Here is a 27,726-nt window from a genome sequence, read left to right as displayed (position 1 = left end):
CCCTTTAGCATTTCGTGTAGGGCAGGTCTAGTGGTAATGAACTCCTTTTGCTTTTGTTTGGGAGGGTCTGCTTTTGTTTGGGAAGGTCTATGTCGTCTTTATTAATAAGGAATAATCTTCATAGAAATAGCATTCTTGATTGACAGTTTATTACTTTCAATAATTTGAGTATATCATGTCACTCTCTCCTGGCTTGAAAAGATTTTGGTGAGAATTCTGCTCATATTCTTACGGGTCTCACTTGTATATGTTGAGTTACTTTTCTTTTGTTGCTTTCAAAATTGTTTTTGTTTTTGACAATTGATAATTGTAATGAGTCTTATTGTAGTGCTTGAAGGTTCAACTTATTTGGAGTCTTTTGGGGGTTCGTGAGTCTAGATGTATATTTCTCTTGCCTCTAGGAAGTTTTCAGCCCTTACTATTGCCTTAAATATACTTTCTGTCCCATTCTTTTTCTCGTCTCTTTTTGGGATTCCCATAATCCCAGAAGTTCATTGATTGTTTATTTTGTGTGATGAGATGGCTATTGAGGTTCTAAACTGAATTATTCAGCCTTTGTGTTCTTTCACTGTAGAATTTGTTTTTGTCTTTAATGGTTTCTGTATCTTTGTTGAATTCATTTTGTTCATGTGTTCTTAATTTCAAGTTTTTTACAAAGGTCTGTTTTTGAAAATGGTGTATGAAAGCACACCAGTTACAAAAATTACAAAGACACCCATGTCTTTCAGGGTGTTTTGTAGTTCAGCAAACTTCTTTAAGAGGATTGTTTGGAATGCTTTGTCAGAGAGTTCATAGATACTCATTTTTTCACATCAGTATTTTATTCATTGTTAGTATCGTTTGGCAGTGTGCCATTCACTTGAATCCTTGATTCCTTGAGTTGTTATCTACACATTTAAATAGGAAATTCCCTTATAGACTTTACCCTTTTGTTTTGTCAGGGAAAGACCTTCACCAGGCAGCTCAGCTAACATTACTGAACAGGTCAGCTGTTAGCACTATGGGCTGATGGGGCTTAGTATTGAGATGTTATTTGGGCACTGACCATCCTCTGAGATTGACAATGTATATTGGTATAGCACTAATGGAAAACACTATGAAATCATACAGTATTTGATTTTCTGTTACTTATTTCACTTAAGCTCATGCCCTCCAGGTCCATCATCATTGTCAGAAATAATAGGATTTCCTTCTTTTTTTATTGAGAAACAGTATTCCATTGTGTCTGTGCCTGTAATTAGTATATACAAAAACTGCATTTATATATATATATAAATATAATAATATATAAATACAAATAAATATATAATATATTAATATTATATAATTAATTATATATTATATAATATATAAATACATATATAATATATAAATATATAAATAAAATAATATATAAATATATAATATATAAAAATAAATATATACAATATATATAATATATATTATATATATATTATCTGTGTATCTATTTAATCTGTCACATTTTCTTTATACATTTTTCTCTTCATAGACACTTAGGTTGCTTCCTTGTCATGGCGATTGTAAATAGTGCTGCAAAGAACATGGGGGTGCACATATTTTTTTGACATAGTGATTTACTTTCTTTCAAAGAGAAACCCAGAAGTGGAATTGCTGGATTATATGATAGTTCTATTTTTAGTTTTACAAGAAACTTCCATTTTGGTTTTATTTTCAGTTTCCCTAATGATTAATGATGTTGAACACCTTTTCATGTAGTTTTTGGCCATTTGCATATCTTCTTTGGAAAAAAAATGATTATTGGGGCACTTTGTTTGTTTTTTTAAGATTTTCTTTATTTATTTGAGAGACAGAACAAGTGCAGGGGAATGGCAGACAGAGAGGGTGAAGCAGGGAGCCTGACGCAGGACTAGATCCCAGGACCCTGGGATCATGACCTGAGCCAAGGACAGATGCTTAACTAACTAAGCCACCCAGGCTTCCCCTTTGCTTGATTTTATTTTGGCTTTTTTTCTTTTTTGAGTAGTATGAGTACTTTATATATTTGGATATTACCCCTTATCAGATAGATGGCTTGCAAATATTTACTCCCATTCTGTAGGATGCATTTCATTTTGTTGAAATGAATGAGTAAATTGATGTCCTTTCCTGTGCAAAAACCTTCTATTATGACGTAGTCCTATTTGCTTATTTATTTTTTTTGGTATCATATCCAAAAAGTTGTTGTCAAGACCAGTGTCAAGGAGTTTTTTCCCCTATGTTTAAAGCTTGCAAATCTTACATTTAAGTATTTAATTGATTTCAGTTTAATATTTTGAATGATCTAAAATAGAAGTACAATTTTATAATCTTCATAATTACTGTCAGTGAATGGTAACTGAAAGAAGCAATTGGGAAATTATTTAGCCAGAGTTATGTTAACGTGAATTACCTGATGATGAGTATAATTACCCAAATATTTTTCTTTTTTTTTTTGATATCCAATGTGTTTTGAGGTTTAAGGTGGAATGTGTGTTTTATTTGTGGAAATAGAAAATTCTATTATTTTCTAGTAATATTCACCTACTTTTAGCTCTATTTTGATTTCCACAGGACTTATCTTTCAAATTACATTATTTTAAATACAACATATACAGTATTTTATGTAGCTAAAATCATACCTGAGTCATTAATAAAGTGTTATTTTTCTGTAAGTTAATATGATATTGTTTCTAACAGGGCAAAAAAGAACTTCAGGTGACCCTTTTCCAAACATTGGTGCTGTTGATGTTTAATGAAGGAGATCAGTTCAGCTTAGAAGAAATTAAGGTGGCTACTGGAGTAGGTAAGTATTGATTGTAATTGTTTAAATCTGTGATTTAAAAAATTCTAAGCATTTGTTTTTTTCATTCAGAGGATAGAGAACTAAGAAGAACTCTACAGTCATTAGCTTGTGGCAGAGCTAGAGTTCTCATCAAAAATCCCAAGGGCAAAGATGTGGAAGATGGTGACAAATTTTTTTGTAATGAGGAATTCAAACACAAACTCTTCAAGATAAAGATCAATCAAATCCAGATGAAAGAAACGGTATTTTTTTCCTCTTTATCTTAATGTCTCTTTTTAATTTTCTGACACCTTTTGTAAGTCTTTTGCCTTTTGGATCAGCAATAATTATAACAGTATATTTTTTTTATTGTGGTAAAAACACATAAAATTTGCCATCATGACCATTTTGAAGTGGATAGTTCAGTAATATTAAATATATCTACACTGTGGTGCAGTGGATGTCCAAAGCTTTTTCATTTTAAAAAACAAAAAATCTGTCTTTAAGAACACTCCTCTTTTCTTCTTACCCCCAGTCCTGGTAAACAGTTTTACCTTTTTTTCCTCTATGAATGTGACTAATTTTGGTAACTTATATAAGTAGAACTATACAGTATTTGTCTTTTTGTGACTGGCCTAATTGGCTTAGCATAATGTCCTAAAATTTCGTACACGCGATAGCATGTAACAGGATTTTTTTCCATTTATAACAAATAAATGTTCATTATATGAATATGTCACATTTTTTTATCCTTTCATCCATTCATGGTCATTTGGCTATTTTGAATACTGATGCTATGAGTTTGGGTGTACAAGGCTATACTAGTATTACACTTTGAGACTCTCCTTTCAATTCTTTGGACATATGCCCAGAAGTGGATGTGCTGGATCATATAGTAATTTTATTTTAATTTATTTTGAGGAACCACTATACTATTTTCCATAGGAGTTGCACAGTTTTATAGACCACTACCATTGCAGAAGTGTTCTAGTTTCTTCTTGTATTTGGCAAACCTTATTTTCTGCATGTATTATTATTATTATTATTATCATAGCAGACATTCTACTAGGGAGAAGTGATATCTCATTATCATTTTGATTTGCATTCTGTAGAGATTAATGTTGTTGAATACTTTTTTATTTAAATTTTAGTTAACATACAGTGCATTATTGGTTTTGGGAATAGAATTGGCTGATTCATCACTTATATTCAACATCCAGTGCTAACCACAAGTGCCTTCTTTTTGTATTTTTTAAGATTTTATTTAATTGAGAGAGAGAGAAAGTACACCCACACCACTTGGCGAAGGGGCAAAGGGAGAGGGAGAGGCAGATTCCCCAGTGAGCTGGAAGGGGCTGGTGAGGGCTCAATCCTAGGACCCTGAGATAATGACCTGGCTGAAGTCAGACACATAACTGACCAAACCAACCAGGTGTCCCCAAGTGCCCTCCTTAATACCCATCACCCGCCTCCCTCCATCAACCCTCAGTTTGTTTTCTATACTTAAGGGTCTCTTTTGGTGTGTTTCCCTTTTTCCATTTCCCCACCCTTCTCATATATTCATCTGTTTTCTTTCTTAAATTCCACATACAAGTGAACACTTCTGTTGCTTAGCATAATACAATACTTATGTTGCTTAGCATAATACACTTAAGCCCCATGCACATCCTAGCAGATAGGAATATTTCATTTGTTTAATGGCTGAGTAATATTGCATTGTATATATGCCACATCTTTTTTTTTAGATTTTATTTATTTATTTGACAGAGATAGCACAAGCAGGTGGTGTAGCAGGCAGAGGGAAAGGGAGAAGCAGGCTTCCCACTGAGCAGGGAGCCCGACGCAGGGCTTGATACCAGGACCCTGGGATCATGACCTGAGCTGAAGGCAGTCGCTTAACCAACTGAGCCATGCAGACACCCCTATGCCACATCTTCTTTATCCATTCATCTGTTGATGACATTTAGGCTCTCTCCATACCTTGGCTGTTTTTGATAATGCTTCTCTAAACATCAGGGTGCACATACCCCTTCAAATCTGTATTTTTAATCTCTTGGGTAAATACCAAAGACTGCAATTGCTGGGTTGTAGGTAGCTCTATTTTCAACTTTTTGAGGAACCTCCATACTGTTTTCCAAAGTGGCTGCACCAGCTTGCATTCCCACCAACAGTGTAAGAGGGTTCCCCTTTCTCCACATTCTCTCCAACATCTGTCATTTCCTGACTTGTTTATTTTAGCCATTCTGACTTCTGTGAGTTTGCATCTCGTGGTGATTTTGCTTTGTATTTCCCTGATGCCAAGTGATGACTGAGCATCTTTTTTTTAAATCTTTTTTTCCATTTTTTATGTTATGTTAATCACCATACATTACATCATTACTTTTTGAAGTAGTGTTCCATGATTCTTGTTTGCATATAACACCCAGTGCTCCATTCAGTACATGCTCTCCTTAATTACCCATTACCAGACAAACCCATCCTCCCACCCCCCTCCCCTCTAGAATGCTCAGTTTGTTTTTCAGAGTCCATAGTCTCTCATGGTTCGTCTCCCCCTCTGATTTCTCCCCCTACATTCTTCCCCTCCTGCTATCTTCTTCTTCTTCTTCTTCTTCTTTTAACATAATGTATTATTTGTTTCAGAGGTACAGATCTGTGATTCAACAGTCTTGCACACTTCACAGCGCTCACCATAGCACATACCCTCCCCAATGTCTATCAGCCATCCTCCCCACCCTCCCACTCCCCACCACTCCAGCAACCCTCAGTTTGTTTCTGAGATTAAGAATTCCTCATGGCTGAGCATCTTTTTTGAACCTGTGTCTGTTAGCCATTTGTATGTCTTCTTTGGAAAAGTACCTATTCATGTCTTCTGCTCATTTCTTAACTGGATTATTTGTTTTTTGGATGTTGAGTTTGATAAGTTCTTTATAGATTTTGGATACTAACTCTTAATCTGATACATCCTTTGCAAATATCTTCTCCCATTCCATAGATTGCTTTGTTGATTCTTTCCTTCACTGTGCAGAAGCTTTTTTTTTTTCATTTTTGTTTTTATTTCCCTTTCCTCAGCACCTAATAAGAAGTTGCTACAGCTGATGTCAGAGAGGTTTCTATGGTCTCCTCTAGGATTTTGATGGATTCCTGTCTCACACTGAGGTCTTTCATCCATTTTGAGTTTATTTTTGTGTATGGTGTAAGGAAATGGTCCAGTTTCATTTTTCTGCATGTAACTGCCCAGTTTTCCCAACACTGTTTGTTGAAGAGACTCTCTTTTTCCATTGGATATTCTTTCTGCTTTGTTGGTCTGCATAGAGTTGTTGGTCTATTTCTGGGTTCTCTCTTCTATTCCATTGATCTGTGTGTCTGGGTTTGTGCCAGTACCAAGCTGTTTTGATGATTACCGGCTTTGTAATACAGCTTGATATTTGGAATTATGATGCCTTATTTTTGTTTTTATTTTTCAGGATTGCTTTGGCTATTTGGGGTCTTTTGTGGCTTCATAAATTTTAGGGTTGTTTGTTCTAGGTCTATAAAATATGCTGATAAATTTTGATAGGGATTGTGTTAAATGTGTAGATTGCTTTGGGAAGTATAGACATTTTAACAATGTTTGTTCTTCCAGTCTATGAGCATGGAATTCTTTTCCATTTCTTTGTGTCCCCTTCAATTTTTTTCATACATGATCTATAGTTAGCAGAGTACAGATTATTTACCCTTTTAGTTAGGTTTAATTCTAGGGTGTTTTTTTGTTTGTTTGTTTTGTTTTTTGGTGAAGTTGAAAATGGGATCAATTCCTTGATTTCTTTTCTGCTGTTTCATTATTGCTGTAGAGAAATGAAACAGATTTCTGCACATTGATTTTGTACCTGCAGCTCTGCTGGATTTATAAGTTCTAGCAATTTTTTGGTGGAGTCTTTTTGGGTTTTTTACCTAGAGTATCATGTCATCTGCAAACAGTAAAACTTGACTTCTTCCTTCCTGATTTGGAGGCATTTTATTTCTTTTTGTTGTCTGATTGCCAACGTTAAGACTTCAGTACTATGTTAAATACTAATGGTGAGAGTGGACATCCTTCTCTTTTTCCTGAACGTAGAGGAAATGGTCTCAGTTTCTCCGCATTGAGGTAGAGATTAGCTCTGGGTCTTCTATATATGGCCCTTCTAATATGGCCCAACACTATAGTGTTGAGGTACATTCCATCTACCCCTACTTTGTTGAGCATTTTTATCAAGGAAGGATGCTGTACTTTGTCAAATGCTTTTTCTGAATCTTTTGAAAAGGATCATGTGCTTCTTATCCTTTTTTTATTAATCTGTCCAGTAATTGATTTGTGGATATTGAACTATCCTTGCAACCCAGGAATAAATCCCACTTGATCATAGCAAATAATCCTTTTAATGTACTGTTGAATTTGATTTCCTAGTGTTTTATTGAGAATTTTTGCATCCATGTTCATCAGGGCTATTGGTCTGTAATTCTCCTTTTGGTGGCATATTTGTCTAGTTTTGCAATCAAGGTAGTGCTGGCCTCATAAAATGAATTTGGAAATTTTCCTTTACATCTGTATTTTGAAGCAGTTTGAGAAGAATAGGTGTTAACTCTTCTTTAAATGTCTTTCGGAATTCCCCTGGGAAACCATCTGGCCCTGGATTTTTGTTTGTTGGGACATTTTTGATTACTGATTCCATTTCTTTGCTGGTAATGGGTCTATCCAAATTTTGTATTTCTTCCTGTTTCAGTTTTGGTAGTTTGTACATTTCTAGGAATTTGTCCATTTCTTCCAGATGCCCAGTTTGTTGGCATGTAATTTTTCATGGTATTCTCTTTTAATTGTTTGTATTTCTGTGGTATTGGTTGTTATCCCTCCTTTTTCATTTGTGATTTAATTTTTGGGGTCATTTCTCTTTTCTTTGTTAAGTCTGCCTAGGGGTTTATCAATTTTATTAATTCATTTGAAGAACCAACTCTAAGTCTCATTGATCTATTTTACTGGTTTTTTATTCTTTCTATATCGCTTATTTCTGCTCTAATCTTTATTATTTCCCTTTTGCTGCTGCCTTTACACTTTATTTGCTGTTCTTCTAGGTCCTTTACTTACACGTTAAGGTTATGTTTTGTGTTTTAGACTTTTCTTGTGTCTTGAGGTATCTCTATTGCTATATACTTCCCTCTTAGAACTGCCTTTTCTACATCCCAAAGGTTTTCCACTGTCATGTTTTCATTTTCATTCACATCCATGTATTATTCAATTTCTTCTTTAATTTCCTGTTTGGCCCATTCATTCTTTAGGGAGATTTTCTTTAATCTCCAAGTATTTATGGTCATTCCAAATTTTTTCTTATACTTTTCAAGTTTCATAGCATTGTGGTCTGAAAGTATGCACGGTATGATCTTGATTCTTTTGGTACTTGTTAAGGGCTGATTTATGACCCATTATGTGATTATTCTGGAGAATGTTCCATGTGCCCTCAGAAAGAATGTGATTCTGCCACTTTAGGATGACATGTTCTGAATGTTCTTATGTGCATCAAGTCTGGTGTGTATTTCAAAGCCATTGTTTTTTTTTTTGTTGTTGTTGTTATGTTAGTCACCATACAATACATCATTAGTTTTTGATTTGGTGATCCACGATCCATTGTTTTTGTATTACACCCCGTGCTCCATGCAGTACATGTCCTCCTTAATACCCATCACCGGGCTAACCATCCCCCAGCCCCCTTCCCTCTAAAACCCTCAGTTTGTTTCTCAGAGTCCATAGTCTCTCATGGTTCATCTCTCCCTCCAGTTTCCCTCCATTTTTCCCTTCCTTCTCCTAATGTCCTCCATGCTATTCCTTATGTTCCACAAATAAGTGAATCCATATGATAATTGACTTTCTCTGCTTGACTTATTTCACTTAGCATCATCTCCTCCAGTCCCATCCATGTTGATGCAAAACTTGGGTATTCATCCTTTCTGATGGCTGAGTAATATTCCATTGTATATATGGACCACATCTTCTTTATCCATTCGTCTGTCGAAGGGCATCTCAGCTCTTTCCACAGTTTGGCTATTGCGGACATTGCTGCTATGAACATTGGGTGCATATGGCCCTTCTTTTCACTACATCTGTGTCTTTGGGGTATATACCCAGCAGTGCAACTGCTGGGTCATAGGGTAGCTCTATTTTTAAATTTTTTAAGGCACCTCCACACTGTTTTCCAAAGTGGCTGGACCACCTTGCATTCCCACCAACAGTGTAAGAGGGTTCCCATTTCTCCACAACCTTGGCAATATTTGTTGTTTCTTTCCCTGTCCATTTTTGCCATTCTACCTGGTGTAAGGTGGTATCTCAATGTGGTTTGGATTTGAATTTCCCTGATGGCTAATGATGATGAACATTTTTTCATTGTCTGTTAACCATTTGTATGTCTTCTTCAGAGAAGTGTCTTTTCATATCTTCTGCCCACTTTTTGATTTGATTATTTGTTTTTTGGGTGTTAAGTTTGAGAAGTTCTTTATAGATCTTAGATACCAGTCCTTTATCTGTAGTGTCATTTGCAAATATCTTCTCCCATTCTGTGGGTTGCCTCTTTGTTTTGTGGACTGTTTCCTTTGCTGTGCAGAAGCTTTTTATCTTGATGAAGTCCCAAAAGTTCATTTAGCAAAAATGTTTGTTTCACTAGCTTTTGGAAATGTATCTTGAAAGAAGTTGCTGTAGGCAATGTCAAAGAGGTTATTGCCTATGTTCTCCTCTAGGTTGTTGATGGATTCCTGTCTCACATAGAAGTCTTTCATCCACTTTGAGTTTATCTTTGTGAATGGTGTTAGAGAATGGTCAAGTTTCATTCTTCTGCATGTGGCTGTCCAATTTTCACAGCACCATTTATTAAACAGACTGTCTTTTTTCCATTGCATGTTTTTTCCTGCTTTGTCGAAGATTATTTGACCATACAGTTGAGGGTCCATACCTGGGTTCCCTGTTTTGTTCCATTCGTCTAGATGTCTGTTTTTGTGCCAGTACCATGCTGTCTTGGTGATCACAGCTTTGTAATATATCTTGAAATTGGGCAACGTGATGCTCCCAGCTTTGTTTTTCTTTTTCAACATTTCCTTGGTGATTCGGGGTCTTTTGTGATTCCATACAAATTTTAGGATTGTTTGTTCCAGCACTTTGAAAAATGTCATTGGAATTTTGATCAGGATGGCATTGAAGGTATAGATTGCTCTGGGTAGCATAGACATTTTAACAATGTTTATTCTTCTGATCCATGAGCATGGAATATTTTTCCATCTTTTTATGTCTTCTTCAATTTCTTTCATGAGTGTTCTGTAGTTCCTAGAGTATAGATACTTTACCTCTTTGGCTAGGCTTATTCCAAGGTATCTTATGGTTTTTGGTGCTATTGTAAATGGCATAGTTTCTCTAATTTCTCTTTCTACAGTTGCATTGTTAGTGTATAACAGCAACTGATTTCTGTGCATTGATTTTGTATCCTGTCACATTACTGAATTGCTGTATGAGTTCTAGTAATTTGGGGGTGCAGTCTTTCATGTTTTCCACATAAAATATCATGTCATCTGTGAAAAGAGAGAGTTTGACTTCTTCTTTGCCAATCTGAATACCTTTTATTTCTTTTTGTTGTCTGATTGCTGTTGCCAGGACTTCTAGTACTATGTTGAACAAGAGTGGCGAGAGTGGGCATTCTTGTCATGTTCCTGATCTTAAGGGAAAGGCTCTCAGCTTTTCCCCATTGAGGATGATATCTGCTGTGGGTTTTTATAGATGGATGTTATGAACTTGAGGAATGTTCCCTCTATGCCTATACTCTGAAGAGTTTTAATCAGGAAAGGATGTTGTATTTTGCCAAATGTTTTTTCTGCACCAATTGAGAGGACCATATGGTTCTTCTCCCTCCTCTTATTAATGTGTTCTATCACATTGATTGATTTGCAAATGTTGAACCACCCTTGCATCCCAGGGATAAATCCCACTTGGTCATGGTGGATGATCCTTTTAATGTATTGTTGAATCCTATTAGCTATGATTTTGTTGAGGATTTTGGAATCCATATTCATCACGGATATTAGTCTGAAATTCTTTTTGATGGGTTCTTTACGTGGTTTGGGGATTAAGGTACTGCAGGCCTCATAGAATGAGTTTGGAAATTTTCCTTCTGTTTCTATTTTTTGAAACAGCTTCAGGAGAATAGGTATTATTTCTTCTTTGAATGTTTGGTAGAATTCCCCAAGGAATCCATCAGGCCCTGGACTCTTGTTTTTTGGGAGGTTTTTGATCACTGCTTCAATCTTGTTACTGTTTATTGGCCTATTCAGGTTGTCAATTTCTTCGTGTTTCAGTCTTGGCAGCTTTTAGTTTCCAGGAAGGCCTCCATTTCATCCAGATTGCTCAGTTTATTGGCATAGAGTTGTTGATAATAATTTCTAATAATTGTTTCTATTTCCTTGGTGTTAGTCGTGATCTCTCTCCTTTCCTTCATAATTTTATTAATTTGGGTCCTTTTTTTATTCTTTGGTTAAGTCTGGCTAGTGGTTTATTGATCTTATTAATTCTTTCAAAGAGCCAACTTCTAGTTTTGTTGATTTGGTCTACTGTATTTCTGGTTTCTAATTCATTGATCTCTGCTCTAATTATAATTATTTCTCTTCTAATGCATGGCTTAGACATCATTTGTTGCTTTTTCTCCAGTTCTTTAAGGTGTAGAGTTAGTTGGTGAATTCGGGATTTTTCTTTTTTTTTTTTTTTTGAGTGAGGCTTGGATGGCTATGTATTTCCCCCTTAGGACTGCCTTTGCAGTATCGCATAGGTTTTGGACCAATATGTTTTCGTTCTCATTGATTTCCATGAATTGTATAAGTTCTTCTTTGATTTCCTGGTTGACCCAAACATTCTTGAGCAGAGTGGTGGTCTTTAGCTTCCAAGTGTTTGAATTCCTGCCAATATTTTTCCTGTGATTGAGTTCCAGTTTTAAAGCATTGTGGTCTGAAACTATGCAAGGAATAATCTCAGTGTTTTCGTATCAGCTGAGACCTGATTTGTTACCCAGTATGTGGTCTATTCTGGAGAAAGTTTCATGTGCACTCGAGAAGAATGAGTATTCTGTTTTAGGGTGGAATGTTCTATAAATATCTAGGAGGTCCATCTGGTCCAGTGTATCATTCAAAGCTCTTGTTTCCAGGTTGATTTTCTGTTCAGATGATCTGTCCATTGCTGAGAGTGGATTATTGAGGTCTCCTACAATGAACATATTGTTATCAGTATGACAATTTTTGTTAAGAGTTGGTTTATGTAGATGGCTGCTCCCATGTTGGGGGCATAGATACTTACAATTGTTAGATCTTCTTGTTGGATAGACCCTCTAAGAATGATATAGTGTCCTATGTGTCTCTAATTACAGTCTTTAGTTTAAAATCTAATTTGTGTGATATAAGAATTGCTACCCCAGCTTTCTTTTGAGGTCTGCTGGCATGGAAGATGGATCTCCATCCCTTCACTTTCAGTCTGGATGTATCTTTAGGTTCAAAATGAGTCTCTTGTAGGAAGCATATGGATGGGTCCTGTCTTTTTATCCAATCTGCCGCCCTGTGCTGTTTTATGGGAGCATTTAGGCCATTCACATTGAGAGTGATTATTGGAAGATATGACTTAATTGTCATGTCCCTGTGAAGACATTGTTTTTATAGATTGTTCTTGTAAATTTCTGATCTTTATCACTGTTGGGGTCTTTCTCGTTTTGTAGGACCCCCCCCCCTAATATTTCTTGCAGGGCCAGCTTAGTGGTCACATATTCTTTCAGTTTTTGCCAGTCGTGGAAGTTCTGCGTCTCTCCATCCATTCTAAATGATAGCCTTGCTGGATAAAGTATTCTTGGCTGCATGTTCTTCTCATTTAGTACCCTGAATATGTCTTCCCAGGCCTTTCTGGCTTGCCAGGTCTCTGTGGATAGGTCTGACATTATTCTGATGTTCCTCCTTCTGTATGTAAGGAATCTCTTCCCCCTAACTGCCCTAAGATGGTTTCCTGGATTCTCAGATTTTCAAGTTTTACTATTACATGCCGGGTGTTGGCCTGTTTTCCTTGATCTTGGGAGGGTTCCTCTCTGCCTCTAGGATGTGAATGTTTGTTTCATTCCCCAGATTAGGGAAGTTCTCAGCTACAATTTGCTCAAATACATCTTCTAGTCCTGTCCTCTCTCCACTCCCTCCGGGATTCCAATTATTCTGACATTGGAATGCTTCATGGTGTCACTTATTTCTCTGATTCTATTTTCATGGATTCTGAATTGTTTTTCCCTGGCCTTCTCTTTTCCCTTTTTATCTATTATGTTTTCTTCCAGGTCGCTGATTCATTCTTCTGCCTCACTTACCCTAGCTGTTAGATTATCTTGATTGGATTGGATCTCATTGATAGCATTTTTAAGTACTGCCAATTCAGCTTTCATTTCTGCTCTTAGAGACTCTGTGTTGCCATTAATTGATTTCTCCATTCTAGCGATTGTCTTCAAAATTGGTAGCCTCAATTCCACCTCCGACATCTTGGTTATATCTTCATCCATTTGTAAATCTGCAGCATAAGTCATAATCTCCGAGTCTTTTCTATTTTGGGCTTTCCTCCTCCTAGTCATTCTGTTGATGGGTGTTTGAGGGAATGTATAGGGTCCAAATTATTGACCAGAACCCAAGCAAGATGCACCTGTTTTATAGGGACCTTAGGGTTGCTGGCCTCTTGTTTTCCCAGCCTGTCTTCTGGGTGAGGACCCTGCTGCACTGTTACTCAGGCAACCCTGTTTGAGTGGAGTTGCCCTACCCCCCTGTGGCGGGGGATGGGCTCAGCGGGACTCAGTTTTTGGGGCTTTTGTTCACTGGTGGCTTTCCCTGGCAGCTTTTTGCATCCTTCCTTGAGTCAGAGCAGAAGAGACCATTTCCAACCCCCTGCCTCAGAGCAGAGAGCCTGCAGTCTGTTCTTCAGTGAGTTCTCCAGGCCACACCGTCTCCATTTCTGTCCGTGCTGCTATAAACTGCAGCGTTCTGGGTTATGCACCCCTCCACAGGGCCTCCAGTCTTGCCTCCACGTCAGAGCATGTCTCTGCCCTTTGTACTTCTAAAACTTGCAGTTGCTCCCAGTTCACATTGCAACCCCCCCACTCTGGGATCCCCCCCCCCGGGGGGGCTGCCCTAAAGTCCTTTCCCCGCTGCTAGCAGTCTGCTAGTCTGTGCCCTGTCCCCAGCGCATGAGGCTGTCACTCACTGGTGGTGTAGGATCCCCACGGACAGGCTTCCTCCCTCTGCCATTTATCCTCTGATATCTGCCCTCGGAATCAGGGCTCTGCACTTCGTACCTCAAAACCAACCGCCTGCGATATTCTGTTTGTAGAGATCCAGATGTTCTTACATCTCAGGCTGGTTTTGTGGGTGCTCAGAGTAGTCTGTTAGATATCCAACTCAGTTCCTGGGACAAGTTGAAATAGGGTCCCCTACTCCTCCGCCATCATTCCTTTTTTTCCATTGTTTTCTTATTGATTTTCTGCTTAGAATATCTGTCTAGTGCTATAAGAGGAATGTTAAAGCCCCCTCCTATTATTATATTATTAGTTCCTTTATGTTTGTAATTGGTTGATTTATATATTTGGGAGCTCCCAAGTTGGGGGCATGCAAATTTAGGGTTGTTAGATCTTCTTGGTGGATAGACCCCTTAATTATGATACAATGCCCTTCTTCATCTCTTGTTAGAGAGTTTGTTTAAAATATAGCTTCTCTGATATAGGTATTGCTACATGGGCTTTTTTTTAGTATTTTATTTATTTATTTGACATTGAGAAACACAGTGAGAGAGGGAACACAAGCAGGGGACATTGGAGAGAGACAACCAGGCTCCCTGCAGGGAGCCCGATGCTGGGCTCAATCCCAGGACCTTGGGATCATGACCTGAGCTGAAGGCAGATGCCCAATGACTGAGCCACCCAGACACCCCTACATGGGCTTTCTTTAGACATCCATTAGCACTATAAATAGTTCTCCATCCTCTCACTTCATTTTTTCTTTGTATTTATATTTATAATATTTGATTTACATTTATATTTAGTTTACATCTATTTTTATTTTTTAATATAAATTAAATTAGCCAAGGTATAGTACATCATTAGTTTCACATGTAGAGTTCCATAATTCATGAGTTGTACACAACACTCAGTGCTCATCATATCATGTGCCCTCCTTTAATGCCTTTCACACAATTACCCCATTCCTCCATTCACCTCCCCTCCAGCAACCCTCAGGTTTTTTCCCATACTTAAAGAGTCTCTTTGGTTTCTCTCCCTCCTGATTTCATCATATTCAGGTTTCACTCCCTTCCCCTATGATCCTCTGCACTGTTTCTTATATTCCACATATGAGTGAAACATTATGATAATTGTCTTTCCCTGATTGACTTCTTTCTCCTCAACATAATACTCTGCAGTTCCATCCTGCTGCTGTAAATGGTAAGTATTCATCCTATCTGATTGCTGATTAATATTCCACTATATATAATAAGATATCTTTATCCATTCATCTGTCAGTGGACATCTGGACTCTTTCCATAGTTTGGCTATTGTGGACATTGCTACTATAAACATTAGGGTTCAGGTCCCCTTTAGATCATTACATTTGTATCTTTGGAGTAAATCCCTAGTAGTGCAATTGCTGGGTCATAGGGTAGCTCTATTTTCAACTTCTTGAGGAACCTCCATGCTGTTTTCCAAGGTAGCTGTACTAGCTTGCATCCCCACTGACAGTGTAAGAGAGTTCCCCTTTCTCCACATCCTCGCCAACATTTGTTGTTTCCTGACATATTAATTTTAGTCATTCTGACTGGTGTGAGGTGATATATCATTGTGGTTTTGATTTGTGTTCCCTGATGATGAGTGATGTTGAGTGTTCTTTCATGTGTCTGTTAGGCATTTGTATGTCTTCTTTGGAGAAATGTCTGTTCATGTCTTCTGCCCATTTCTTGACTGGATTATTTGTTTTTTGGGTGTTGAGTTTGGTAAGTTCTTTATGGATCTTGGATAGCCCTTTATCTGTAAGACATTTGCAGATATCTTCTCCCATTCCATAGGTTGCCTATTACTTTTGTTAACTGTTTCCTTTGTTGTGCAGAAGCTTTTTATCTTGATGAAGCCCCAGTGGTTCATTTTTGCTTTTGTTTCCCTTTCCTTTGGAGACATATCTAGCGAAAAGGTGCTGCAGCCACAGTCTCAGGTGGCTGCCTGTGTTTTTCTCTAGGATTTTGATAGATTCCTATCTCACATTGAGGTTTTTCATCCATTTAGAGTCTGTTTTTGTGTATGGTTTAAGAGAATGGTTCAGTTTTATTCTTCTGCATGTGGCTAGCCAATTTCCCCAACACCTCTTGTTGAAGAGACTATCCTTTTTCCATTGGATATTCTTTCCTGTTTTGCCAAAAATTAGTTGACCATAGAGTTGAGGGTCCATTTCTAGGTTTTTTATTCGGTTCCATTGATTTATGTGTCTGTTTTTGTGTCATTACCATGCTTTCTTGATAATTACAGCTTTGTAATCAGGCATTGTGATGCCACCAGCTTTCTTTTTCTTTTTCAACATTCTCTGGATATTCATGGTCTTTTCTGTTTTCATACAAATTTTAGGATTATTTGTTCCAACTCTATGAAATCAGGGTTATTTTGATAGGGATTGCATTGAATGTGTAGATTGCTTTGGGAACCATAGAGATTTTAACAATTTTTATTTTTCCAATCTGTTAGCATGAGGTGTTTTTCCATCTCTGTGTCGTCCTCAGTTTCTTTATGAGTGTTGTGTAGTTTTTAGAGTACAGATTCTTTGTCTCTTTGGTTAGGTTTATTCCTAAGTATCTTGTGGTTTTTGGTGCAATTGTAAATGGGATTGATTCCTTAATTTTACTTTCTTCTGTCTCATTTTTAGTGTATAGAAACACAAATGATTTAATATTGCTTGCAGGGCTGGCTTAGTGATCAAAAATTCTCTTAGTTTCTGTTGTCCTGGAAGCTCTTTATCTCTCCTTCCATTTTGAATTTGAGCCTTGACGGATAAAATATTCTTGGCTGCATGTTTTTCTCATTTAGCTTTCTGAATATATCATGTCAATCCTTTCTGGCCTGGTAGGTCTCTGTGGATATGTCTGCTGCCAGTCTAATGTTCCTATCCTGTACACTAAGGACCTCTTGTCTCTACTGCTTTCAGGATTTTCTCTTTTGTCTCTGAGATTTGCAAGCTTCACTATTATATGTCGGAGTGTTGATCTATTTTTATTGATTTTGAAGGTGTTTTCTGTACCTCCTGGATTTGAGTGCCTGCTTCCTTTCCCAGATTATGGAAAATCTCTGCTATGATTTGCTCAAATTTACTATATGTTCCTCTTTCTCTTTCTTCTTCCTTTGGGACCCCAATTATTCTAATATTGTTTCACTCTATGGTATCACCGATTTCTTGAAGCCTCTCCTCCCTCATGGTCCATTAATTGTTTTTCTCTCTTTTCTTCAGCTTCCTTCCATCATTTTGATATATCTCTATATCTCTGACTCTTTTCTGCCTCATTTATACTAGTTGATCATCCATTTTAGACTGCATTTCAGTTTAAGTATTTTTAATTTCAGCCTGATTAGATTTTATTTCTGCACCCAGGGAGTCTCTAATGTCTTTTATGCATTTTTCAAGCCAAGCTAGTGATTTTATGATTGTTATTCTGAATTTTACATATATCCATATTGATTAGATCTATGTGCAAGAGTATTAATCTCTCTTTCTTCATTTTTTCTCTTTCTAGTCATTTTGTCCCAAGAATACATGAACAAGAGAACATAATAAAAAAATACCAACCATGGCCCAGCAAAATATACACTAGACAAATGCAAGTAGGTCAGAAGCCAAAAAAAAAAAAAAAAAAAAAAAAAGAGAAAGAAAAGAAAGAAAAAAATAGGGAAAAAGGAATATAATCTCACAGATGGACAAACAGGGTGATGCACATGGTCCTGGGTATATTTTGGTCTGTTTGTTAGAAGACACTAAATCCGAAAATTGTGTAGGAAAAAAAAACACACACAATCAGAATTAAATACAGTGAATGGAAGGAAAAATGAATAATATAGCTATAAAATGTAAATGTAAAAATAGAAATTTTAAAAAGACATAAAAACAAAGAGTTGATAAGAAATAGTTGAAAAGGAAAAAAAGAAAAGAGAACATTTTAAACTGAAAAACTTAAAGAATCATGAGGATAAAAACATCAAATTCTATATACTATTTCCCCTAGTGCAGGAGTTTTTCAGTTCTTAGTGATCCATAAACTTGGTATTTGCCTGGTGTTCCTGCTTGTCTTCTGGGAGAGTAGCCTGTTGCACTGATTCTCAAGTGTCTTTGCCTGGGCAGAGTTGCACCAGCCTTTGCCAGGGAGACAGGCTCTGTGTATGCTGCCTCGGGTTGTTCTATGTGGCCTTCATTCCCTGAATGCCTTTCTCGAAGCTTTAGAGAATGAAAAAATAAAATAAAATAAAAATGGCAGTACCCCAGTCTCCAGCTCTGGAGCTGAAGATTCATGGGCCCATTCTTCAGTGCACCCTCAGGGAAAAGAGTCAGTCCCTTTTGGGTGTACCAAACTCCACAGGCTCCTGAGTGCACACCCACACCAATCTCCCAGGAGAGGGAGGGTTGCTGTTCTTGCACCCCTGCTACTGGCTGGGCCCCTCCTCGGGGAACTGTTGCCTGATTTTGTGTGCACCTGCGCCAATCCCCCTCCCAGGGGAAGGAGCAGGATCTCCCAGTGGTTGTCATTTGTTGGGCCCCTTCTTGGAAAGCAGTTGCCCAATGGTGCTGCAGTTCATAGTTTATAGCAACACCTATCTCAGAGACCACTTCAGGCCTTGCTAATTATAACCTGTTTTTCTGCTGTGGTGCTTAGGAACTCTGCCTCACTCAGGCACCCCAATTCTTTCTGTGACCCTGGGGATCTAAAGATCACACTGTTCCACCTAGGATTCTGCCCTACTTTGCCACCTGAGCACCTTTCAGGCAGGGATGTCCCTCACAGGAACAGACTTCTAAAAGTTCTGATTTTGTGCTCCACTGCTGTATCACTTTCTGGTACTGGCTTATGGAGGCTCACTCCCTGCCACCGTTTCTCTTCAAATATATCCCCTCAGATTCACATCTCTATACCTCCTCCTTGCAAAACATGGTTGCTTTTTCTATTTGTAGAATTGCAGTAAATATTTTTAGATCTCAGGTTGAATTCACAGTGTTGACAATGATTTGATAGATATCTAGCTGAATTTAAGGGATTAAATGAAATATGGGTCCTCTAATCTTCCACCATCTTCCCTCACCTCTCCCTACCTGTCACCTTCAATCTGCAGGTGTCTTTAGGTCTAAAATGTGTCTCTTGTAAGCAACAGAGCGATGGATCTTGCTTTTTTTATTCAATCTGATATCCTGTCTCTCTTTTGTTTAAAGATTTTATTTATTTATCAGAGAGAGAGAGACAGAGGCAGGCAGAGGGAGAAGCAGGCTCCTTGCTCAGCAAGGAGCCCAACATGGGACTCGATCCCAGGACCCTGGGATCATAACCTGAGCCAAAGGCAGACACTTAACCAACTGATACACCCAGGTGTCCCTATCCTGTCTCTTTTGATTGGAGTATTTAGTCCTTACATTCAGAATGATTATTGAAAGATAGGGATTCGATGCCATTGTTCCCTGCAGAGTTGGTGATTTTCCCTGGTCCTTTCTAGTCTTTGTTGCTTTCGGTATTTTTTCTTCACTCAAAGAGTTCCCCTTTAATTTCTTGCAGGGCTGGTTTAGGGGTCACAAACTCCCATAGTTTTTGTTTGTCAGAAAACTATTTCTCCATTATTCGGAATAACAGCCTTGCTGAATACAGTATTATTGGTTGCATGTTTTTCCCAGTCAGCACATTGAATATATCCTGCCACTCTCTTGCATGCTAAATTTATGGGGACAGTTCTGATGTGAACCTGATTTGCCTTCCCTTGTAGGTTAGGAACTGTTTTTCCCTTGCTCCTTTCAGGACTCTTTCCTTGTCTGTATATTTTCTGATTTTGACTTTGATATGCCTTGGCAGGGGTTGGCTTTTGAGAATTTAATGGGAGTTCTCTGTGTATCTTGAATTTTGATGTTTGTGTCCTTCTCCAGATTAGGGAAGTTTTCAGCTATAATTTGCTCAAAACCTTCTGCCCCTTTATCTCTCTCTTCATCTTCTGGGACTCCTATGATATGAATGTTACTACGTTTTAATAAGTTGCTGAGTTCCCTAAGTCTGCTTTTGTGATCCTACCTTTCTTCCTCTATTTTTTCAACTTCATTATTTTCCTTAATTTTTCTTCTAGATCACCGATTTACTCTTCTACTTCATTCATCCTCATTTTTATGGTCTCCACTGGGCACTGCCTCTTTATTATAACATTTTTAATTCCAGCCAGACTAGATTTGAGTTCTTTTGTCTCTACAGTGAGGGCTCTGTAGTGTCTTCTATGCTTTTTTCAAGCCTAGTATCCCTTTAATTGTTGTTAAATTCTAGTTCAGACATCTTTCTTATATCTGTATTGATTAAATCCCTGCCTGTGAGGGCAACCCCTATTCTTTCCTTTGGGGTGAATTTCTCTATTTCATCATTTTGTCCAGAAAAGAAAAGGAGAAAGAAAGAAAAAAAAAAGAAAGAAAGAAAGAAAAAGAAAACTAGATCCCTGGTGTGTTTTGGTCTGTTTGTTAAAAGAATCTATATTGAGGGGTGCCTGGGTGGCTCAGTCATTGGTATCTGCCTTCGGCTCAGGTCATGATCTCAGGATCCTGGGATCGAGCCCCGCATCGGGCTCCCTGCTCTACGGGAAGCCTGCTTCTCCTCTCCCGCTCCCCCTGCTTGTGTTCCCTCTCTCGCTGTGTCTCTCTCTGTCAAATAAATAAATAAAATCTTTTAAAAAAAGAATCTAGATTGAAAGAAAATAAAATAATAAAATAAAATAATAAATTAAAATAATAAAATTAAAAAATAAAATAAAATAATTAAATAAAATTGAAAATAAACAAAAAATAAAATTTATATATAAGATATATTTATGTATAAATAAAAATAATAAAGGGATGAAAAAATAAAAATAAATGGAAATATAATAATAAATAAATAATAAAAATAAGGAAATTAGATCCTATTTCCCCTACCTCTGAAACGTTGCAGCACTCTATGATCAGTAGACTTGGTGTGAGAGAGTTGTTTGTGCTGATCTTCTAGGGGAGGGGCCTGCTACACTGATTCTCAGGTGACTTATTTCAGTGGAAATGTGCCTCCATAGTGCAGGGTGATGTGCCTTGGTATATGCAGCTCTAATCTTTGGTAGGTGGTGGTGTTTTGCTCCTTGAAGGTTTTCAGCACTGATGGGGTGAATATGGTAGTACCTGTTCTCTAACCCTAGAGTTGAAAGTCTGCCCTCCACTCTTCAGTGAGCCCTTACAGAAGAACAATCAATCACCCTACTTGTGTCCCTGGTTTCTGTCAGAACCCTGTGTTCAACCTGTCTGTGTCCAAGGCTTTTATCTGGTGTGCGATTGAGTTTGAAAACTTCAAATTTTAGGGTCTCCCATGATGCAGACTTGCACTATTCTTCTGGGAGAAGGTCTCCTGCACTTTTGCCTTTGTAGGATGTCTCAGGAAAGTGGTTGCTCAACTGTGCAGCAATTAGCAGTTTAGAGCAAAGTAGAGCAGAAAGCTGGTGCCAATACCCAGTGTTCTTAGCTGACTTCCCTGCTATTGTGCCTGGGAACAGCACAGCACATTGGCACCACCTGTTCTTGTGACCCAGGTGATCCTCAGACGACCCTCTCACTCCTCGGATTCCTCCCGGCTTTATCACCTGAGCACCATGTTAGCAGACTTCTAAAAGTTCTATTTTGTGCTCTGCTGCTTATAATACTTTGTGGTAGCCCCCTTAAGCAGGGCACCCGCCCTGCCACTGTATCCAAAGGTGTATCTCCCCCAAGTCGACTCTGCACCTCCTACATTCCAAAAGGTGGTTGCTTTTCTACTTGTAGACTTGCAGTTTTTGTTCCCTCAGACCAGTAGATTACTTGGGTGTTCAGAATGATTTGATAACTGTCTAGCTGTGTTTGAGGGATGAGCCAAACTCTGCATGCCCCTACTCTTCTGCCATCTTAACTCCTCCACCAGAACAACTCTTTACATGCATTATGGCAATTTTCATATCATCACTGAAAAAAATGTGAATTTAAGCACTTTACCTATTTTTAAAAATTTGAACTATTTGATATTTTTGTTGTTGAATTGGAGTAATTCTTTATTATTTCTGATATATGAATGCATTGTATGTATATGATTTGCAGCTATTTTCTCCCATTCTGTAGGATGCTTTTCACTCTGTTGATTTTATCCTTTGATGTCCAAAAATTTTAAGTTTAATGTAGTAACATTTGTCTGTTCTGCTTTTACCCTGTGCCTTTTGCCAAATCCAGGGTCTTGAAGCTTTCCTTCTGTTTTCCTCTAGGAGTTTTTGTTTGTATGTTTGTCTTTGGTTTGTTTTCTGGTTTTAATTCAGTTTAAGGTAATATTTGTGTGGGGGTTAAGATAAATATTTACTTTCATTCTTTTGCATGTGAATATCTAGTTTTCCGAAACATTTTTTTATTAACTTCCAGTTCCAGTTAGTTAACATATAGTGTAATAATAGTTTCAGGTATACAGTATATTAATTCAGCACTTCCATACAATACCCTGTGCTCATCCCAGCAAGTGTGCTCTTTAATGCCCATCACCTAGTTCACCGATCCCCCCCAAACCTGCCTCTAGTAAACCATCAATTTATTCTCTGTAGTTCAGAGTCTATTTTTTGGTTTACCTCTCTCTCTCTCTCTCTTTTTCTTCATTTTACTTGTTTGTTTTGTTTCTTACATTCCACAAATGAGTGAAATCTATGATATTTGTCTCGCTCCATAAATGTTGCAAATAGCAAGATTTTATTCTTTTTTTTCTAAATAATACTTCTGTGTGTGTGTGTGTGTGTGTGTGTGTGTGTGTGTGTGTGTGTGTGTCATATCTTCTCTATCCATTCATGTATCCATGGACACTTGGGTGGCTTTGGTTATTGGTTGGCTGTGGTTAGGGCTTCAAAAAGCATAGGGATGCATGAGTGTCTGTGAGTTGGTGTTTTTGCATTTTGGGTAAATACCAAATGTTGGATCATAGGGTAGTTCAACTGTTAACTTTTTAAGGAGTCTCCATACTGTTTAAGAAACCTCCATACTGTTTCCCAGAGTGGCTGCACCAGTTTACATTCCCACCAATAATGCAAGAGGGTTTCCCTTTCTCCACATCCTTGCAGCACCTACTATTTCTTGTGTTACTCATTTTAGCCATTCTAACAGGTGTGAAGTGATATCTCATTGTAATTTTAATATGCATTTCGCTGATGATGAGTGATGTTGAGCATCTTTTTATGTGTCTGTTGGCCAACTGTATGTCTTCTTTGGAAATGTCTGTTTGTGTCTTCTGCCCATTTTTCGCTGGTTTTTCTTTTGTTATTTGTTTTCTGGGTATTGGGTTTATATATTGTAGATACTAATCCTTATCAGATATGTCATTTGCAAATAGGTTGTCTTTCCCTATTTGATAGGTTGACTTTTGATTTTATTAATTGTTTCTTTGACTGTGCAGAAGGCTTTTTTAAGACACTTTTGATGAAGTATCAATAATTTATTTTTGCTTTTGTTTTCCTTGAATCAGGAGAGATATCTGGAAAGCCTGTGCTCTCTTATGGGATTTTTATGGTTTCACATTTCACATTTAGGTCTTTAATCTTTTTAATTTATTTTTTTGTGTTGGGTAAGAAAGTGGTTCATAAAAACAATGGCTTAGTTTTATTCTTCTGCAAGTAGCTGGCCAGTTTTCCTAACACAATTTATTGAAGAGACTGTCTTTTTTCCATTGCACATTCTTGCTTCCTTTGTTGAAGATTGATTGACCCATAGTTGTGGATTTATTTCTGAGCTCTCTGTTCTTTTCCATTGATTTGTGTGTCTGTTTTTTTTAAGTGGGCTCCACATCCAATGTGGGCTTGAACTCACTCAGTACTTGAACTCACAACCATGTGGTCAAGAATTGGGCTGAGATCAAGAATTGGAACTCAAAAGACTGAGCCACCCAGGTGTCCCTGTGTGTCTATTTTTGTGTCATTTCCTTACTGTATTGATTATTACACCTTTGTAATATAACTTAAAGTCTGGAATTGTGATACCTCCAGTTTTGTTCTTCTTTTTCAAGATTGCTTTTCTATTTAGGGTCTTTGTGGTTTCATACAAATTTTAGGATTGTGTCAGTTCTATGAAAAATGCTATTGATATTTTGATAGGGATTGCATTATATGTGTAGATGGTTTAGAATTTTAAGAATATTTGTTCTCCCAATGAGTATAGAGTGTTTATCCATTTCTTTAAGTCATCTTCAATTTCTTTCATTAGTGTTTTTTAGTTTGCAGAGTACAGATCTTTCACATGTATTTCGGTATTGTTCTTTTTGGTTACATTTTTGCTTAGGTACTTTGTTGTTTTTCATGCAATTGTAAGTGAGATTGTTTTCTTAATTTCTTTTTCTCCAGCTTCATTATTAGTGTATAGAAACACAATATTTTCAGTAAGTTGGTTTTGTATCATTCAACTTTTCTTAATTCAATCACCAGTTTTAGTTTTTTTGGTGGAGGTTTTAGAGTTTTCTGTATATAGTATTTTATGTCATCTGCAAATAGTGGAAGTTCTCAATTTGTATGACTTTTATTTCTTTTTGTTGTCAACTAATGTGGCTAGGACTTCCAGTACTATGTTGAATTAAAGTTGTGAGAGTGGGCTCCTTTTCTTGTTCTTAAGAGAAAAGCTCTCAGTTTTTCACCATTGAGTATGATGTTTGCTCCAGGTTTTTTTTTTTTTATAATAGGATTTTTTTATTCTTATGTTAATCACCATACATTACATCATTAGTTTTTGATGTACTGTTCCATGATTCATTGTTTGTTCATAACACCCAGTGCTCCACGCAGAATGTGCCCCCTTTAATACCCATCACCAGGCTAACCATTCCCCCACCCTCCTCCCATCTAAAGCCCTCAGTTTGTTTTTCAGAGTCCATCGTCTCTCATGGTTCGTCTCCCCGTCAGATGTACTCCCCTTCATTCTTCCCCTCCTGCTATCTTCTCCTTTTTCGTTTTTCTTAACATATGTTGCATTATTTGTTTCAGAAGTACAGATCTGTGATTCAACGGTCTTGCACAATTCACAGCGCTCAATATAGCACATACTATCAATGTCTATGTCTATCACCCAGCCACCCAATCTCTCCCACCCACCACCACTCCAAAAACACTCAGTTTGTTTCCTGAGATTAAGAATTCCTCATATCAGTGAGGTCATATGATACATGTCTTTCTCTGATTGACTTATTTCACTCAGCATAACACCCTCCAGTTCCATCCACATCGTTGCAAATGGCAAGATCTCATTCCTTTTGATGGCTGCATAATATTCCATTGTGTATATATACCACCTCTTCTTTATCCATTCATCTGTCGATGGACATCTTGGCTCTTTCCACAGTTTGGCTATTGTGGACATTGCTGCTATAAACATTAGGGTGCATATATCCCTTCGGATCCCTACATTTGTAACATTGGGGTAAATACCCAGTAGTGCAATTGCTGGATCGTATGATAGCTCTATTTTCAACTGTTTGAGGAACCTCCACACTGTTTTCCAGAGGGGTTGCACCAGCTTGCATTCCCACCAACAGTGTAGGAGGGTTCCCCTTTCTCCTCATCCCCACCAACATCTGTCGTTTCCTGACTTGTTAATTTTAGCCGTTCTAACTGGTGTGAGGCGGTATCTCCTTGAGGTTTTGATTTGGATTTCCCTGATGCCGAACGAAGTTGAGCACTTTTTCATGTGTCTGTTGGCCATTTGGATGTCTTCTTTGGAAAAATGTCTGTTCATGTCTTCTGCCCACTTCTTGATTGGATTATTTGTTCTTTGGGTGTTGAGTTTGATAAGTTCTTTATAGATTTTGGATACTAGCTCTTTATCTGATATGTCATTTGCAAATATTTTCTCCCATTCTGTCTGTTGTCTTTTGGTGTTGTGGACTGTTTCTTTTGCTGTGCAAAAGCTTTTTATCTTGATGAAATCCCAATAGTTCATTTTTGCCCTGGCTTCCCTTGCCTTTGGCGATGTTTCTAGGAAGAAGTTGCTGCGGCTGAGGTCGAAGAGGTTGCTACCTGTGTTGTCCTTTAGGATTTTGATGGACTCATGTCCCATGTTTAGGTCTTTCAACCATTTGGAGTCTATTTTGTGTGTGGGGAAAGGAAATGGTCCAGTTCCATTCTTCTGCATGTGGCTGTCCAATTTTCCCAACACCATTTGTGGAAGAGACTGTCTTTTTGCCATTGGACATTCTTTCCTGCTTTGTCAAAGATGAGTTGACCATAGAGTTGAGAGTCCATTTCTGGGCTCTCCAGGCTGTTCCATTGATCTATGCGTCTGTTTTTGTGCCAGTGCCATACTGTCTTGATAATGACAGCTTTGTAATAGAGCTGGAAGTCCGGAATTGTGATGCCGCCAGCTTTACTTTTCTTTTTCAAGATTCCTCTGGCTATTCGTGGTCTTCTTCTGGTTCCATACAAATTTTAGGATTATTTATTCCATTTCTTTGAAAAAAGTGGATGGTATTTTGATGGGGATTGCATTGAATGTGTAGATTGCCCTAGGTAGCATTGACATCTTCACAATGTTTGTTCTTCCAATCCATGAGCATGGAACGTTTTTCCATTTCTTTGTGTCTTCCTCAATTTCTTTCATGAGTATTTTATAGTGTTCTGAGTACAAATCTTTTGCCTCTTTGGCTAAATTTATTCCTAGATATCTTATGGCTTGGGGTGCAATTGTAAATGGGATCGACTCCTTGAATTTTCTCTTTTCTGTCTTGTTGTTGTAGAGGAATGCCACTGATTTCTGTGCATTGATTTTATATCCTGCTACTTTACTGAATGCCTGTATGAGTTCTAGCATTTTTGGTGTGGAATCTTTAGGGTTTTCCACATACAGTATCATGTCATCTGCAAAGAGTGAGAGTTTGACTCCTCTTTGCCGATTTGGATGCCTTTGATTTCTTTTTGTTGTCTGATTGCTATGCCTAGGACTTCTAATACTATGTTGAATAGCAGTGGTGAGAGTGGACATCCCTGCCGTGTTACAGACCTTAGGTGAAAGCTCTCAGTTTTTCCCCATTGAGAATGATATTCGCGGTAGGATTTTCATAGATGGCTTTTATGATATTGAGGTATATACCCTCTATCCCTATACTCTGAAGAGTTTTGATCAAGAAAGGATGCTGTACTTTTTCGAATGCTTTTTCTGCATCTATTGAGAGGATCATAGGATTCTTGTTCTTTCTTTTGTTAATGTATTGTATCACGTTGATTGATTGCAGATGTTGAACCAACCTTGCAGGCCAGGGATTAATCCCACTTGTCCTGGTGAATAATCTTTTTAATGTACTGTTGGATTCTATTGGAGAGTATTTTGGTGAGAATTTTTGCATCCATGTTCATCAAGGATGTTGGTCTGTAATTCTCCTTTTTGATGGGGTCTTTGTCTGGTTTTGGGATCAAGGTAATGCTGGCCTCATAAAATGAGTTTGGAAGTTTTCCCTCCATTTCCATTTTTTGGAATAGTTTCAGGAAAATAGGCATTAAATCTTCTTTAAATGTCTGATAGAATTCCCCTGGGAAGCCGTCTGGCCCTGAGCTTTCGTTTCTTGGGAGATTTTTGATGACTGCTTCAATTACCTTAGTGGCTAAAAGGTCTGTTCAGGTTTTCTATTTCTTCCTGGTTCAATTTTGGTGGTTGAT

The 27,726-nt window shown here is 37.7% G+C and overlaps 1 protein-coding gene across 5 annotated transcripts in view; it reads left to right on the top strand.

The window, feature by feature from the left end:
- LOC118356612 (cullin-4B-like) overlaps positions 1-27,726 on the top strand; it is a 156,308-nt gene that overhangs the window by 100,582 nt on the left and 28,000 nt on the right. For 4 of the 5 annotated variants that reach the window (XM_035725878.1, XM_035725879.1, XM_035725877.1 and 1 more), the window contains 2 exons: positions 2,698-2,803; positions 2,873-3,045. In XM_035725878.1, coding sequence (XP_035581771.1) covers positions 2,698-2,803; positions 2,873-3,045 — 279 coding nt within the window. Of the gene's footprint in view, positions 1-2,697; positions 2,804-2,872; positions 3,046-27,726 lie in introns of those variants that run through there. The other variant, XM_035725880.1, reaches the window with a different exon arrangement.

Source organism: Zalophus californianus, chromosome Y, assembly GCF_009762305.2.
Source record: "Zalophus californianus isolate mZalCal1 chromosome Y, mZalCal1.pri.v2, whole genome shotgun sequence".
Taxonomy (NCBI): Eukaryota; Metazoa; Chordata; class Mammalia; order Carnivora; family Otariidae; genus Zalophus; species Zalophus californianus.
This window is presented reverse-complemented; position numbering and strand designations above follow the sequence as displayed.